The sequence below is a fragment of the Trachurus japonicus genome, chromosome 8 (assembly GCF_045865225.1).
Source record: "Trachurus japonicus isolate A0001 chromosome 8, Traja_1.0".
Taxonomy (NCBI): Eukaryota; Metazoa; Chordata; class Actinopteri; order Carangiformes; family Carangidae; genus Trachurus; species Trachurus japonicus.
The window spans coordinates 10817740-10833970 of NC_140914.1; the positions used below are offsets into that span (position 1 = coordinate 10817740).

A 16231-nucleotide genomic window follows, 5' to 3' on the forward strand; every position below is an offset into this window, starting at 1 on the left:
TCCTCATTGGATAAAGGTTGTAGGATACAAGGAAAGTTTTCTCCTCGGCTTACAGCAGAGCAGAGTGACTGACAGACCCGTGTTTCAGACCAAACACTATGTAAGTGATTGCTGTCAGAAGATATAACTATTTAAGAGTTAACACAAATATTCCGCTTACTTCTGCTTTAAGAATCGTCAATAACAAGAAGCGTACAGTATTTCTTCCTTCCTCTGCTGCTCAAACCAAACCTGCTACCAGCTACAGTAGCCTACTGTCTGGCATGTGAAGCTGAAATGGCCGGTACCAACTGATCAAAAGTGACATGTGATTTCTACATCATTTAAAATGTACAACAGCAAGAGCACTGAGCACTAGTGTCAGCACATTGTCATGAATGTCACCAGCAGCAGCAGTTATAGTCACGTGCTGCCATCCGAATACTGTAAGTGTTGGAAAAGACCATTAGCTGTGGTCGCCCCTGGTGGGAATAAGACCTTTAACCCAACAATGCGCTTCCCCTCTGCAGGTCCCAGGAGCAACAGGATCAGTTCTTACTTTTGTTCCCCTTCTAAAAATACCGCATTAGGAGAGGAGGGGGGGGCGGGGGGGGGGCTGGAAGGTCTTGTCACTCCAGGGGAGCTCACGTGTGAAAATGAAGTGACAGTCTTCAGCTCCAAATAGGTAAAAAATGATTAACAGTGGCTTTCTTTCTTCCTCTTTCTTCATGCACTTCCTTTTTTTTTTAGATGGCATGTCTGATATTATGAACCTCTCTCTGCCCAGCTGACACCGTTTAAGCAATTTGTTGTGTTTTGTTGTGTTTTGTTTGTTTGTTTGTGTCTGTCAAGGAAACGCAAAGACGGGGCAAAGACGTGATGGATGAGCGCGTAAGAGGTTCAGAAGCCCCCAGTGCTGACAAATTACTGAGGAGAACAACCATCCAACCACCACAGAGAGAGAGGGAGAGAGAGAGAGAGAGAAGGGACTGGACTTGTCGAGAGAGGGAGTGAGAGAGAGAGGAGAGAGGGAGAGAGGAGGGTGGTAGTGGTGAAAGCCAATGTTTGTCGTCGAACTCCAGCAAATACGAGGATGGGAAGATAATGGCCCACACTGAGCAGGATGACTGAATCTCCGCAATTATCAGTTTGTGTCTCTTTGTGATGCATTCTGACAAAACCAAAACCTGAACAAGAGTCTGGACAGCAAAGGAACAAAAGGATCGCATCTGCTTTTTATTTTTATTTTTATTTTTTTTTATTTTCTGACATATCTCACCATTCTTCAGATGTACAGATAGAGATGGTCACTGAGTCCAGTTTAAGAGCTTATTGGAAATGACTGGATCCAACATCTCCATGGAGGAATTAACTGGAGACTTCTTCTCCTTCTTCAACGGTGCGTGCGCGCGCAGAGACGCTGTATAGCTCTACACGAGCCGTGATAGATCAGAGTACTTTTATGGAAATTGATTGGAAAATTCAGTTGAGCTGAAGAAAAAAAAAAAAACCCCATAAGAGCAGCAATAATAGCTACCACAGCGCACAGAGAAGGAAAAAGAGAGAGAGAGAAGAGAAGAGAAGAGCCGCCAGCGCCGTGTGTCTGCACGTCTGTGTGTCTCTCTGCAATAAGTGGCTGATAAAAAGCAATAAATTCTCTAAAATAAATACAGTCCTCCGGCTGTGCGCCATGGGCGACGAGGCGTCAAACTTCAGGAGAAGAAGCAGCAGGACCGGTGTCTCATCAGCAAAACCCAGGACTGGTGAGGATCAGGATCAGGATCAGGATCAGGGCAGAGCGGAGGAGATTCATCTGGGCTGAATTAAAAAAAAAAAAAAAAAAAAAACTGCTGAAACTGAAAACAATGAGATTATTGATTCTCGGATGACTTGTCAGATCACCACCACTGTGACAGTTTTTGATGTTATTCAGAAAAACAAGATTCAGATCTCGGCTGTGCTGGACTTGGTCACTTTGATTTGTTCGCTCAGAGATCAAGTGGCAGTGAGGAGAGAGAGGGACATGGACCGCTTTGCTTTGTGCTTGAAATAAAAGAAAACAGCCATATATTATCTAATCAATAAGTTGGAAAAAAAGAAAAGAAAAAAAAAGGGATCTTAAATTTTTATTTTTGCACTATGATGGAACCACCACCATGCTCGAAGAAGAGCCTGTCCCTGTCGCTCCCGGTTCCGCGGGAAGGACAGGCGACTCTGAAGCCTCCGCAGCATCTCTGGAGACAACCCCGCACCCCGATCAAAATCAAGCACCGGGGCTACTCCGACACCGACCGACACCACCACCGGCACATGGAGCGCTCCGACGCCGTGGATACGAGCGACAGACCGGGACTGAAGAAGTCTCGGATGTCCTGGCCATCCTCTTTCCACGGGACCACAAACACATCCATCGGAAACTGCGTCGGGAATAAACGGTAGGCGAAAGAGAGAGAGAGAGAGATGAGATGAGATGTGTGCATCCCAAACATCCCAATAATAGCCCATGACAGCCCACAAGGCATATGCGTAAACGGGAGTGGGGGGGTATGAGGGATGTGGAGGGGTGGTGGTGGTGGGGGCATTTTAATGAGTGCGTAATAACGCAGTGTGCCTGAAGGGTTAACTGATGTGAGGCGCTTTTCTATCGGGAGGCGGGACGCGTGGGTTTTTCGGTGCTGATGCGTTATGCGTCTTTGGATAGACTGTGTCAGATGGGTATGAAGCGCAAACCTAGGCCGCCCACTCGAAACGCAGGGAGCAGCATCTGTAAATACCAGTAACTATTTTTTTTTTTTTTTTAAAGAGCGTCCAGTATGTTGTTCCCGATGTAAAGTCGATAAGAGAAACGAGGCATAGTCGGTTTTTTAATGGCACCAAAGGTCTAGTGGGTGCGTCCATGCGTGCAGCACCGAGACACACAGGCCTTTATCAGCTTGTTTGCATATAGGCAGGTCTGCATGGGGCCCAGTGGGTGAAGCACTAAAAAGTTGAAGCCTCTCTTTATGGCTGCACTTTGCTGAAGTGTCGTCCTCCATTCAGACAGTCTTGTCTTCTCTTTTCTTTTCTTTGCTTTACTCCAAGAGCAGCCGACCATGACCCCCTGACCCAAGCCAATGGTGGCGAATGAGGTGACAAGAGAAACTCCCCAGTGCTTTAAATAAGATGTGACAAAGTTATAAAGTGCTACCTACCTAGACCTGAGTGAGCAGCAGCGGTGTCACACAGATGGTTTCCAAGTGGCTGCTCTCTGATCAGATATGACAGTTTGAGAGGAAAAAAGAAAAAATCACCGCATTAGAGAGAGAGAGAGAGGACATTGACAGACTGGAGACAAACGCAGCACACAGCACACAATCACATGATGCTTCAAAAAACTCCACCGGCTCACAACTCTACCAGCACTTAAATCAAATTACACGATGCATGTTTATCGAGCGGATTGGATTAAAGGCAGATAATTAAATGAGTCATGGAACGAATCAAAATTTTGATATGATAACTTTGTCCTTACTCAACAATAGCTCCATTTATCCTCCTCTAACAAGACACAGACAGCAGCACCTGGATGTGTTTTCTGTTTATTCTTATAAACAGCTGCTTCTTTTTCCTTTTTTTCTCCCCTCCATATAGCAGGGCATCATTTTATAAGGAGAAAATGAAAAAAGTGAAGCTTGTACAACACGGGTGGGAGTTACAGGTTGGCTGTTGTGACTCACTTGTGTTATTTCTAATGTGTTTGTAGAAAAAAAGGGGGCAGGAGGGTATCCCTGTTTCTGGTAGAGAGATGGTTCAAACTAAAAAAAAAAGAAGCTCCCTCTTCTGTTCCGTCCTTTTTTATGTGGCCTAAAATCTCCAGATGTTCTTGCAAGAGGAGGAATCAACATGTTTGACTCCATTATTGTTATTATTATTATTATTAATCATTCTCCAAATCCCTGATGAAGCCCAAATATACAGTAGTAACACATTGAACAGGGTGATTATTAGAGCAAGAGAGTGTGGTGAGTCTTGTGAGGACTATTGGGGGGTCTCTCTTGTTATTATTTGCTGTTTTTTTCCCCTTCTTCTGTCATTTTTTTTCCCTTTTCAATGCCACAGACGGCCTTCCTGGCAGGCCCCTGGGAGAAGGGCCAATTCCAGCTGACTGGAGGAAGGGCCGATTTGTATTTTAGTCCCCAGGACACACACTGAGGCAGTCCAATCTTTAGTGCATTGGGACTGACTCTGCCTGCCCTTCTCCTTCTGTGGGCGGCAAAACCATGAGAGGGCAGAGAGGGAGAGAAAAAGAGAGGGGAGAGGTAATTCGATTCCGACAAGCTCAGTTCTGAGAGCACACCAAGCTGGCTCCAACTGTGTGTGTGTTCATGTGTTCATGTGTTCGTGTGTGTGTGTGTGTGTGTCTTAGCACATCCGTGAGGTGATGTGTGTACTATCTGTGGGTGTTTGTGCTACACACTGATCAGGAAAGGAGGGTGTGCACTGTGCACGGAGGGATGGAGGCTGGTAGATGAATGTTGTGTGTCATGAGTAGTGCTGAAATGCTTGTGTGTGAGTGGATACTATGTATGTGTGTGTGTGTGGAGGTATTTATGAGGGGGCTGTGCACAGGTTAGTGTCTGACCCGTAGCCCGTATGTATTGCAAGAGGCCTCGTTTTATCTGTCTTCATATCAGTGGGAGGCCAGAGGGATTTCCATTGTGTTGCTGATATTATTTTCATTCTCTTCGTATACATCACGGCGACTGTATATTGTATTCTGCCTCTCTTTCTCTTTCTCTCTCTCTATCTCTCTGCTCATGTCTGAAAAAGAAGGAATGCTAAAGAGCCGGACGCCGCATGCATCTCCCCCTCGCTCGATTTGTCAGGCTTTGTGAGCATCTATGTGGATCCAGCAGCTCTGTGTCTTTGGCTCAAGGATAACTTGCGTTGAGTCCAGCAGCCTATATGGGAGGCAGCTCTCCGCTACAACATCTGCTCTCACTAGCTGCTGAGTGCTTTTATCTACAGGCATTCATTTAGATATCTAAAATGTGGCACAGACATGCGAGAGGCTGCCTAACTAAACCTTGGATACAATATGCTGAAATCCATTCACTCAACAACACAATGGGTTAGTGGTTTACTGTTTTCCTGTTGAGACTCTTTTCTCTCTATTTAAAAACACGAACCAAGGGCGAAACATTCCCAGCTTTGTGCAAACATGTTTTTCTTTGCCACTAAAATGATGAATACTGTCAGACTGTATCTGTTAGGTGAGGGGGACTCTGTTTTCGGCGACAGGAAGGAGTCATTGGTCTTTGATTGGTTTGGCGCTGATCGACCCGGCAGATGACCTTAGTGTGTCGGGGAGGCAGGCCGCTCAATCACCGAGAGTCGGTCAAGACCTCATCTGGAGGTCCGAGAGATCAATCAGCACAAGAGCTACTGCTGCTGGAATTGTTTCGGACAAGGTTCAGAGAAGAAACAGATCGTGCCGTCGTGTTCTCTGTAATTGATACAGCTGCTTTTTTTTTTTTTTTTTTTGAAAGCGAAGCGCTCCCGACAGTCACCGATCCGGGGGTTGGGTGGCGCACGAGGAGGATTCTGGGTGTTGTTCTGCATAATTGTTTGCAGGGATCATCATTGTCTGTGACTGTTTTCACTTGTCTATTTCTGTCTCTCTGTGTGTTTGTATCCCACAAAATGGTAGTCTTAGTGGCAATCAGCTTCCCCCCAAAGAGTGTCAGTCAGTCTGCCTCCTCTTCCCACCCCCGGTGTCTTTTGTTAGACCGTCTTTTTTTTTTTTTTTTGTCAAGAGGATGCTAATACGAGGGTATCAGTCATCAGGTCCCATGCCCAATCCGCTTTGGGAAGTTCCAACACGGGGGGGAAAAAAAAACACACAAAAAAACGAATGACTGACTGACACCGAAAACGGAGTAACGGCTCTTCCCGCGATTCTGTTGCCATGGTTACGTGTTTTGTGCATTCGTAGAATAGATTTCATTTACCCAAAAAGGCAAAAAAAAAGAAAAAAAAGAAGAAGCCCTACAGGCACTCGACGGGCTTGACTGCATAAGTTGTCAGTGTGTGGCAGCAGATCCCACTGGATGTGCATTACTGTATGGCTGGTGTGTGTGTGTGTTTATAAGGTGAATAAGTGAATATTAATGAAGAAGTGAAGTCTGTAGAGTTTAATCACAGCAGCCGAGCCGGTTTCCTGTTTAGTCCTCAGCAACAATTTCTTACCAAAGACTCCTTCCCTCCCTCCCTCCCTCCCTCCCTCACCTACCACCTCATACATTCTTTACAGCTTTTTTTTTTTTTTTTGCTCCCTACGCTGGGATCCAGTGCTGATTTGTAAGCGTCTCTTTTTCTTTTTTTCTCCTGCCTGACTGGCCGTCTGCCATAATAATTTAGTTCGTAATGAGGTACAGCTCTAGTTAATTACCGCAACAGCTGTATTTTGTTGTTGATCATACATTTACATTTCTACACTCCAGAAACAAAAAAAAAGTCTCATGCAGAGCGTATTCAGGAATTATCCCAACAAATGTGTCTTAATAGCGTTAAGTAATAGAGCTCTTATCTCATTTGTGTAGTGGAACCATCTGTTTAAGCTACAGATTGCGCTCTTCTGTGAATACACAGTGCTTTTCTCACTACTCTCAGCGCTAATTAGTATCTGGAGGCAGTTCATGCACTGGAACGGCGCTCACTTTTTGGTTGGCTCAGGCGGATCCCAGAGACCTCAGGTAAAAAATCCCTCTGAGATCTTTTAGCAGTGACACCAAACAGGTTGCACGCTCGAAGGGAATGTATGCAGCTCTCGTCCAAGGCCTCTCTTTGTGTTTGTTGTCTGCTCATCAATTTGTCTCACTGGAGGACTCTCTAGTTCCCTCAGATACTGAGGCCACTGGTAACCACATTTAGCACAGACAGTTTGCCTCGTGAATTGTCTGGAAACCTTGGCATCTTTGCATTTTCATTAATTTCACACTGTTTTTTTGTTTTTTTCTCTTTTCTTCTTTTTGTTCATTTGTTTTCTGTTGACAAGTATAGATGGGCAAGGATCCCAGCAGCACGAGGAAACAAAGTGAGCTTTGCCATATAAAAAAACAAAAAAAAACAAAGTCCACCTGTTACCCGCGAATATCTTCTTGATCGATGTAACCAGGCTGCTCACAGTTTCTTTCCACGGATACACCCATTTCTTCCTCTCTTTCTCTTCCCATGTCATTTTCATTTCTGGGAAATTTCATTATCTGACAGTTTCCTCCCGTCCGCCTCTGTCAAGATGTCCAATTTTATTATGATAAGCCTCGTCCAGGCCACTTTTTTCTTATCTAATAATATTGTTTGAGTCACTCTTTTGTCCATAAAGAATACAGTCTGATTGCTGCATTTCTCTTTTTTTTGATCCTCCATACTCTCAGCGCTTCATTTTCGCTCCGGTGTAAATGGGGAGTATTGATTCCATCTCTATTCCTGGTCTCTGTTCTTTGTCTCTTTATTGTATGGCCCCGTCTTGCTGGTTCCCTGTAGCTTCTGAGATTGTCTGCGATATAGCCTTGTTCATGCTTACAGCAAGCGGCAGCATTAGGCACACAGCTTCCCTGTCATAAATCTATCATTTTCATCCCACTCCCCCTCGCTTGTCCATGGAGATCATCAACTGCTCGCAGAGACTTTTCCCCCCTCGAAGCCATATCTGAATCTCAAACCTTCAGATCCCCCAGTGGCGGGAAATCGCTGCCCACCACTCGCAGTGTGTGCAGTGCCTCATCTCCTCCTATAGCCTCCTCCTTAAAGGTATCTTACAAGGATGTCATTTTTTCAGTCCTTGTGCTTTAAAAAATCGCAGACTTCAAGGGCAGAGCAGACACAAACACCTTCATCATATGGCTGGCAATCAGCTGCCATTAGAGAGGGAGTTCAAACAGGCCTGTGCATCAAAGAGCAGGAAAAACAGGTAGTAATTATGCTGAAAGATGAAAATACACACTAAAAATGTATCCTGTATGAATTCAAGGTGAACCTTCTCTCCGATTTATGTTTCGTCTGACACAAAAAATAATGCTTTTTAGTAGTAGAAATAGTATTTTATGCTGTGAGCCCATAGGCACTAAGAGGGACTAAAAGGGAAAGAAAAAAAAACCTTTTTAGTGTAATCAAGTCGCCCACTTCAAACCAAGAAAAGGTTCTTCATTGCTGAGACTCAGGAGAATTTAAATGTCAAAATGTGCGGCACATTCAATTTCAAAATAAGTGGTAGTCTTTCACCTCTCAGCAAACAGCTCTGCTTGAGGGGGGAAAACTGTAATATGATGCTTGTTCTGGTGGGAGATTTCAGTACAGGGTAGATGTAGATGTGTGAACAGGAAACCCTGACCAGACCACGGTAATTCAGAAACAGCCGGCGGCCTCTGAAGCTGTGGCACCGAGTGACGCCACCGAGGGGACGCCCTCTCCTGCTGAAATGCGCTTTAGGCTGCTGCTCTGCCTGAAATGACTGAGACTGACAAACTCTCTTGTCAGGTGTATACACCAGCACAACACACACGCACACAATGGAGCAGAGCGAACAAACAGCCACACACCTGTCGAGCAGAGGCAGAGCAGCGTGTCAGGCTGTTGCGAGCTGCATCGGGGGACTTCTAGTTCAAATCAAGAGCCCGCAGCAAATCAGAGCTGAAAAGGATGAGTGCACCTGGAGACCACGTTTTTGGCACAGACGGACACAGACGGCCGAGTCCAAGTGCCAACGTGTCATCTGAGGTGTCACTTCCACAGACCTCCTCCCGCCCCGGGACCGAGTCCTTAACCCACAACGATATCGGCTTTCCTGGATGACTCAAGAGTGTCAGTGCTGTTAAGAGGAGCAAGGACAGATGGTGCCTTTACTGCACATTGTGGCCCCGGTCCCAGCAAATATGACCAACGCTTTGTTCTGTCCTTCATTTTAATTCCCCCTGCGGTAAAAAACATACTGTTGCCTCCACATCGTGTCGTGCTAAGACAGTGTCAATGATAGAAATAGAGTGTGGCTCAGATAGAGAAAATACAGCAGGAAGTGGTTAGTTGTTGCCCATTCTTGGTCTGACTCAGCTCTGCTGTTGTTGTGTGAGAACCGTCGATTGGAAAATATTTCAGTGTGTTAATTCGGAGAGCAGAAACCAAATCAGCCAGCAGCTATTAACTGTCATTTGGGCTGTTGTTGGATAAAAACACTGTGGCTCTCATATGCAGCAGCGGCAGAGAAACGACTCCAAAGCTTTACTCACAGTAACAGCAGTGATATGACAAATAGAAATACTTCATTATATTAGTACAAGTATATAAGTTCTGTCATTAAAATGTGATTTTAAGTAGGAATGTGGAAAGATCCTCTGTGAGTGATACATTATTGGATATTACCATTATTGCTGATGTAATACATTGATAGACAGTTTAATAACAATAGGCTGTATTTTATGAGATGGTTTTATGCTTTTTAGTATCTCATTTCCCTTTGAAATGAGCCGGAGTAGATATGAAAAGTGGCATAATTTAGACAACGACCTCCAAACTGTGCTTAAGTACACAACTTGGTAAATGCACTCCACAGTTCTCGGAGACCAACAACAGCAGCAGGCTGGTTTTTTAGCTTTGTGACTGAGCAGCTTGGAAATAATCCAATTTTCTCAGCCGATAAAGGAGCATGTAATTTTTCAACTACTCCTGAGATAGCTAGGAGATTTTCACTTCCATTTTTCTCTCATTTTAAAGTCTCCACATTTCAAAAATATATGTGTCACAATGAGGGCAGGATGCGTATTACCGCCTATTAATAGGAAACAATGACACGTGCAGTGCATGTGCATGTGTGTGCACGCTACAGTATATGTCTGCTGTACGTTGCCGGTGATATGTCGGCGCCAGCTGGGGCTCGTGTGTAGGAAAGCACTGCATGTGTTTCTTCCTCATCATTTATTTGCCTCCAAAACAGAATGATTCAGACACCCGTCAAAATAAAACAGATGCAATAGGTTTGTGTTAAGGAAATATATATTTATATATATACATATAAAATGAAACCGGCAATCTGTGCAGTTGCAACAAGGTTTGTGGGAGCACTTGAGAGTTTTACATAATGCATGAAGCAGCTTATGATTTATAGCCGACTGAAGGTGTTGTATACAGGCCAGTGCACACCTCTGTTTCCTCTGTTTCCGGCTACTGACCTCTGCTACATCCGAGTGTGAGCGTAACCTGCCCTGTCAGAGCAGTGAGCCCGTTTCTTGTAGGTCATGTTCATGTTCGCACATTAACACTCAGCATTCAGGCTGTTGGAGGGCAGAGAGGGTAGGAGGAGGAGAAAAAAAAAAAAAAAAAAGCATGGCCCGAGGATTCAGGGTGGTATTTTCACTTGATGCTCCACTTTTCAGTTTAAGATCCGGCAGTTTTTGAAGATTGCATGTGTCTCCTTTCTTCTCGGGCCAGGCCCACAGCAGGCTTTCACTAACATCCTCCATTAAACTGTGACGGGATGAGATTTCTGATGATGCAGATGCAGACTGGGAGGTGGATTTTATCCCCAACAAAGGCGAAGTAATTAACAACAGAGAGGCTTTGGTTTGCGTTCTCCCCTCTCTATTTCCACTTGTGTACCAAGAGGGTTATTGTGTGATTACTTGTGTGGACTCGCGGGGTATTATTCTGAGAGTTGTCTTTAAAGAAAATCACGGTTGAGTCTTTCCTTTACTCCGTGCTGCTTCTCTCCCCTGAGCGTCTCATCTTTGTTCCTGGCATTTTATTTTGGAAGAACTTGAAAGGCTTCTGGTGCAATCCACAGTACCATCAGTGCCCAGTAACAGTTACAAAGTGTCCCTGAGCAAGGATACCTAATCCTCGTGTGTTTTTGCATCAGTGTAGTCGAGAATCACGAACTGCAAAGTAGCCAAAAACCATCAGCTCCATCAACTCTAAAAAAAAAAAATGTTCTTCCTCACCCGGCAGTTTACTGTAAGCATCAGAAAAGTACCACTGAAAGATTCTGGTTTAATTGCAGCAGCAGCAGCAGCAGCAGCAGCAGCAGCGACAGCAGCAGCAGCAGCAGAAGAGGAGGGGGGAGAAAAAAAAGAAGAAGTGGGTGCTCCCCCTGCACACAGACAGACGCAGCCTGCTTTAATACAAGACAACCCCTGAGCCCATTCCTTTGCATCAAACAGGTGGAACGAGGGAAGCCGACACCGGGGAGAAGGTGTGAAGATAAGGCGAGCGAAGAGGAACAGAAGGTAAACGTGGCAAATGAGAACGCGGGCATGTGTCTGGAGAATACAAGAACGAGGGCGGTTGTCTTCACAGATCACTGGCAATTGTGTGTTTTGTCACATCAAATTTGATGCAAGACCGGTCTGCCATTGGTCGAGTCCCTTGCCACTCACAGCCGCGGGTGCACGGGGCCAGTGATGTTGTGTACATGAACGCTGGCCCTCCTCTCTCTCTCTTCTTTGGGTGCTATAAATAGGGGGGGGGGGGGGAGCAGCCTCGGGCTCTCAGTGTAATGAGATTAAACCAAACCAGCCTCAGCTCCCAGTGTTTTATTGAGCTTTATTTCAGTTTCCATTCTGCGTTGCAATATGTATAAGAAAGATATTGAGTGTGGCTGCTCCTGCGTGCTAGACAGAGTCCATGTAAGAACATTTCGTTGTGTGTCAGTGTGTGTTTACATGCTTTTAAATGTGTGTGTTTGTGTGTGTACATGTGTGTAATGTCCTCGTTTTGCACCCCGCAGGGCATGGCACATCTCCTGAAGATGCGTTCATCGTGATGGTAAAGCATTTGTCACCATAAAATTGCGCCGGCACGAAGTTCTGTCCACTGGCTTGAAATCTCCATGAATCCCACTCTGCTTCCCTATTCCTGGCTTTCCAGCAGTTTCCATGTTGTTACGCGTGTGAGGCCCTGTCTGTTGCTGCTTGCCAGTGGAAAAGTGATAGCTAACCGCAACGTGCATGCACTCACACGCTCGATGACGACGACGACGTGCGTGTCTTTTTCTGTCGAATCCTGAATCCTGTGAAAGGCAGACAGAGGACGGCGGGCGCTGGCAACAGCTATTGTGGCTGAACGCCGTGTGTTGCGTGAGCGTGAACGTGTGCTCGTGTGCGAGACGAGAAGGAGAAGTGTCTGGGGACGTGCAGAGTGGGAGACGTTCTGCGTTCTGTCTGGACATACTGCTGATTCTCACTGTGGAGTCTGACTGCGTTTTCCTGCCACGACGCCGAGGCCTCATTACCCAATCACAGCGTCCTCCTCCTCCTCCATCATTACACCATCAAGTCAGGAAGCACTTGGCTCCTCGGGTTCGCTCCATCCTCAGCCGATGAATGTATCTGTTATTCGTCTGCTGCTGTTAACATTAACAACATCTTATCTGCATCTTTAAGACTAAGAGCTTCTCTGCTTTTAGAGCAGATGTAAACACAATCACTGCCAAAAGTAAATGCACGCATCTTTTACAGTTGTGTTGGCATGTCCTCTAGTTTTTTGTTTTTTTCTTTTTAGCTTTGTCTGTGCAGCCGCCTTTCAATACAACTTCTTTTGAATAGATCTAGATTAGAAAACGCAGTGGGGCTATAGGTGAGCAGACAGGGCAGGTGACTTTTAGACACCGCATTGTGATAGAATAAAGTCAGACAGATGCTGGCGTGCTGCGAAGTGAAGTGAAGAGGAGACAGACAGGACGCCTCTGAATTGTGGAGCATTTTTGATGTCTAAAATTACAGTGCTTACGCTCAACAAAAACGGGGGGGGGGGAGACTGAAGGACGAGAGCGCGCTGAGTGAGTGACATGAAAATAAAAATGACAGACAGATTGACTCATCAGACAAGCTTGTTGCTGCTGGAAGGCACCGGCCCCGTGGCCAGAACTGGGCCCCGATTAATCCACACAAACAATCCTGCCTTTTCCTCGCTAATGGAGCCGAGCTGCTATCCAGGATAATCACACTGATTTTCTTATTGTTCTCTTTCTAACATGATTAATGCCTATTGTAACAGCACTATAATTGGAGTGCCGTTTTGCTAATTGTCCTTGTTAAATTCATGGTATATTTCATCTCCAGGGATGTAATTTGCCTAAACATGAAGTACTGAGCGTTAGATTTTTACAAAAGAGATGATGTTTTTATCTTTTTAGGGTTGAATCCTTGGTGATATGAATGCACACTGTGCATCATAATAAGTGTTATAAAAAAAACAAAAAAAGCAGTTGTAATTGGGGCTGCTTACAAATCATATTCTCCAGATGTTGTTGAGATATATTGAGGAAGCAACCTCATTTACAATATAGCCGAGACAAAACACAAAACATTTGAAACATATAATGAACATATCAAAAATACCAAAAAAGTAAAAGTGACAATGATAAATAGAAAACAGAGAAGTCTAATTAAAAAACAGGAGCAGTTGGGGGTAAAATAAGATGCAACTATGGATTTAAATTGCCCTAATGATAAAATGTGGTGAGTTTCAGATGGTTTTGCAAAGTGTTCCAAGTTGCAGGTGCTCCTGGACTTCCAAGACTTGCAATGAAAAATACTAAAGAGTTAACATAGGATGGTAAAAGACCAGTGAGGGCTTTAAAATGAAAAGAAATCCAATGTCTATCACACCTGTTAGATAGAAAGCGCCATTTTAAGGTATTTCCTAAAGGGAGCTGGAAGCAGAGTGACTTACTTACTAAGGTGACTTACTGACTGGCATCATCATCTTTTAAAGGTGATAGTATTAAAAAATATATTGTGCACTTTCCGCACATTCCTGTTGTTTTCCTCGTCCTACGTCATCCAGAGCTTTGTTTTTTCGACTGCCTTACTTTCTAAGTGAGACACCACCGCGAGGTCGAGCACGAGGTACAATACCGCAGCCAGGAACAGAAGGGAAGTGAAGCCTTGGCGCCCCTTGTTTTTGCTCAGCACCGTCATGAATACATTAGAGGACCATTCAGAGCATCAAGCTAAATGGACCATTACACCGCATGTTCAAAATCAACCTTGTACGCTTCCTCACTCTGCCGTACGTTCCTGCCCGGCGTTTTGTTTTCATACCACATTATATCAGTAATTATCTATCATTCCAGGGGTAATACGCAGCCAACCGTCTTTGTGCAGGGGAATATGCATGACGAACTGGATGCCAAGAGTGCTTATTAGTTCGCATTTTACTTGCAGATTGGATTAAATATGACATAATTTGAAATTACAGAAGGGATGTGGAGACTTTCAGAAAATAAAAACACAACCGATAGATAGATAGATAGATAGATAGATGGATAGATGGATAGATGGATAGATGGATAGATGGATAGATGGATAGATGGATGGATGGATCAGCCAAGAGTGGCAGACTGAGGAAAAAGACAGATGGAGAAAAAGATGGAGGGAGATAGATAGTGAGATAGTGAGGAGGAACAGAGCCACAGTGACACAAAGGTAGCTCTGGATGAGTCACACTTCTCTCTCTCTCTTTCTATCTTGCTCTCTCTTCATCTCTACAGTCTGGATTAAAATAAAAGAGGCCCAGCAGCCCCAGCCTGCAGAGAGGGAGTTACGCACTCCATCTCAGAGATAGGCTGATGCGCTAAAAATACCACTCCTTGTGTGGGCATGTTTGGGGGGGATGTGGCGGTGGTGGTGGTGGTGGGATCGGGGCACCCAGTATGGGAAGGGAGTTTATGGATTTGGTGGTAGAGCACAGACAGTGTTGATACCACTACTCCCCCCATTCCCCAACCACCCCAATGCCAAGTCCAGCTCCGTTGCATTTGCAGCATCCCTCAGCCCATTTCTTTTCTCATCATCTCTGCACTAATTGGGTTTTGTAAGTGCACTCTTCCACTTTCGAGGAATGCTGGTCAGTGCAATTAAAATCCATGTCGTTAAGCAGAATTCAGTTGAATGCCGCTTTTATCTAGACCCCCGCCCCGTCTTTCCATCGCACACCCCCCACTGCTCGCATCTACCCCCCTGAGAAACTCCATTAAACATCAAAAGCAAATCAATATCATTTTATTGCCCTCCGCTGCCGCTGAACGGTTTCCACGCCGAGGAGTTTCGTCTCTCAACTCCTAATTTATCTGGATGCGAGTGGCAGGAAACTAAACAGAGCACCAAGTGAACACGTCTCTCCATCTGTCATCTCTCAGGATGATTGTCTGTGTCAGCTGATCCATCTGTTTAGCCCAGCCTCAGTCTCTACAACAGCAGAGAGGAGGAGAAATACCGAGGAGCTCCCGTAACACAAATCTACAAGGTGCTTTCTGAGGGGAACAATGCTCATAAAACAAACAGCTTCCTCTCGGTTCCCTCCCCTGATATTTGGGAGCGGGAAGGCTGGTTTCTAAAAAGAGCCGGGTATTGGGAGTCACGATTCTTAAACACTTACCTCTCGCACTAAACGGCCTCCGGGGGTCACAGAGGGGGATTTGCATATAAAAGGAGAAAGACGGATGAAGAGTGAAGAGAAGAGGAAAAGGATGGGTTTCATGCCACTCAGTGATAATCACTCACTTTGCATGTGGCCAGAGAAAAGTAGTCTGAACGAGAGAGAGAGTTGCTCTGGTAGGAAGGAGAATGGACAAAAACAGAAACATAAAGAGGAAGACATACGGCCGTGCTGTGGAGATGTGCTGACCTTGTTGCCCCCTGTTTCTAATTTATGCTGCAGACGCAGCATCAGAGATACAGCGCTGGAAAGTATTGGCTTTTCTGAACTACTCCTTGACTCCCAGGACAGTAACCACAGTGTACAGTTTCAGTCGTGACTTTATGGGTCTCTGGGGTTGGAGTCTGGACGAGCACTTGTGACCCTGTTCACACATACCCGCTCAATTTTATGACACAGAATCGAAAAAAAGATTGTAAACATGCAGGACAGGCAACCAAGTTGTTTTTTTTTATTTTAATGGCTCAACCAGTGAAATATTCTGGACTGGACGAGTCAGTCGTCTGACCTTCGTGCCAACTGAGCATGTGTTTCACTTCCTGAAGACCAGACTGAAGGCAAAAGGGCCACAAAACAGGCAAAAAAGGGAAGATGGCTGCGGTACAGGCCTGGCAGAGCAGACTGAAACCTACTGAAACCTAATACAGAAATACGGTGGCTGTTTATTTCAGCTTGCTCACAGAGTTACTTTCTTTTCAAATGAAGAGATGATGTACCTGCTTTTACAGATGTACAGCCATGTCACCGAGTAGCATCTAAACAGAGCTGAAAGCCAAGCAAGCCT

At 45.1% G+C, this 16231-nt stretch overlaps 1 protein-coding gene across 1 annotated transcript in view; it reads left to right on the forward strand.

The window, feature by feature from the left end:
* The first annotated feature begins 1010 nt into the window (after positions 1-1010).
* The window catches only part of pde4a (phosphodiesterase 4A, cAMP-specific), a 46185-nt gene continuing 30964 nt past the window's right edge, over positions 1011-16231 (forward strand). Inside the window, exon 1 of the mRNA XM_085783734.1 lies at positions 1011-2414. Within this exon, the coding sequence (XP_085639860.1) occupies positions 2119-2414 (296 nt within the window). The 5' untranslated portion in view covers positions 1011-2118. The remainder of the gene's footprint in view (positions 2415-16231) is intronic.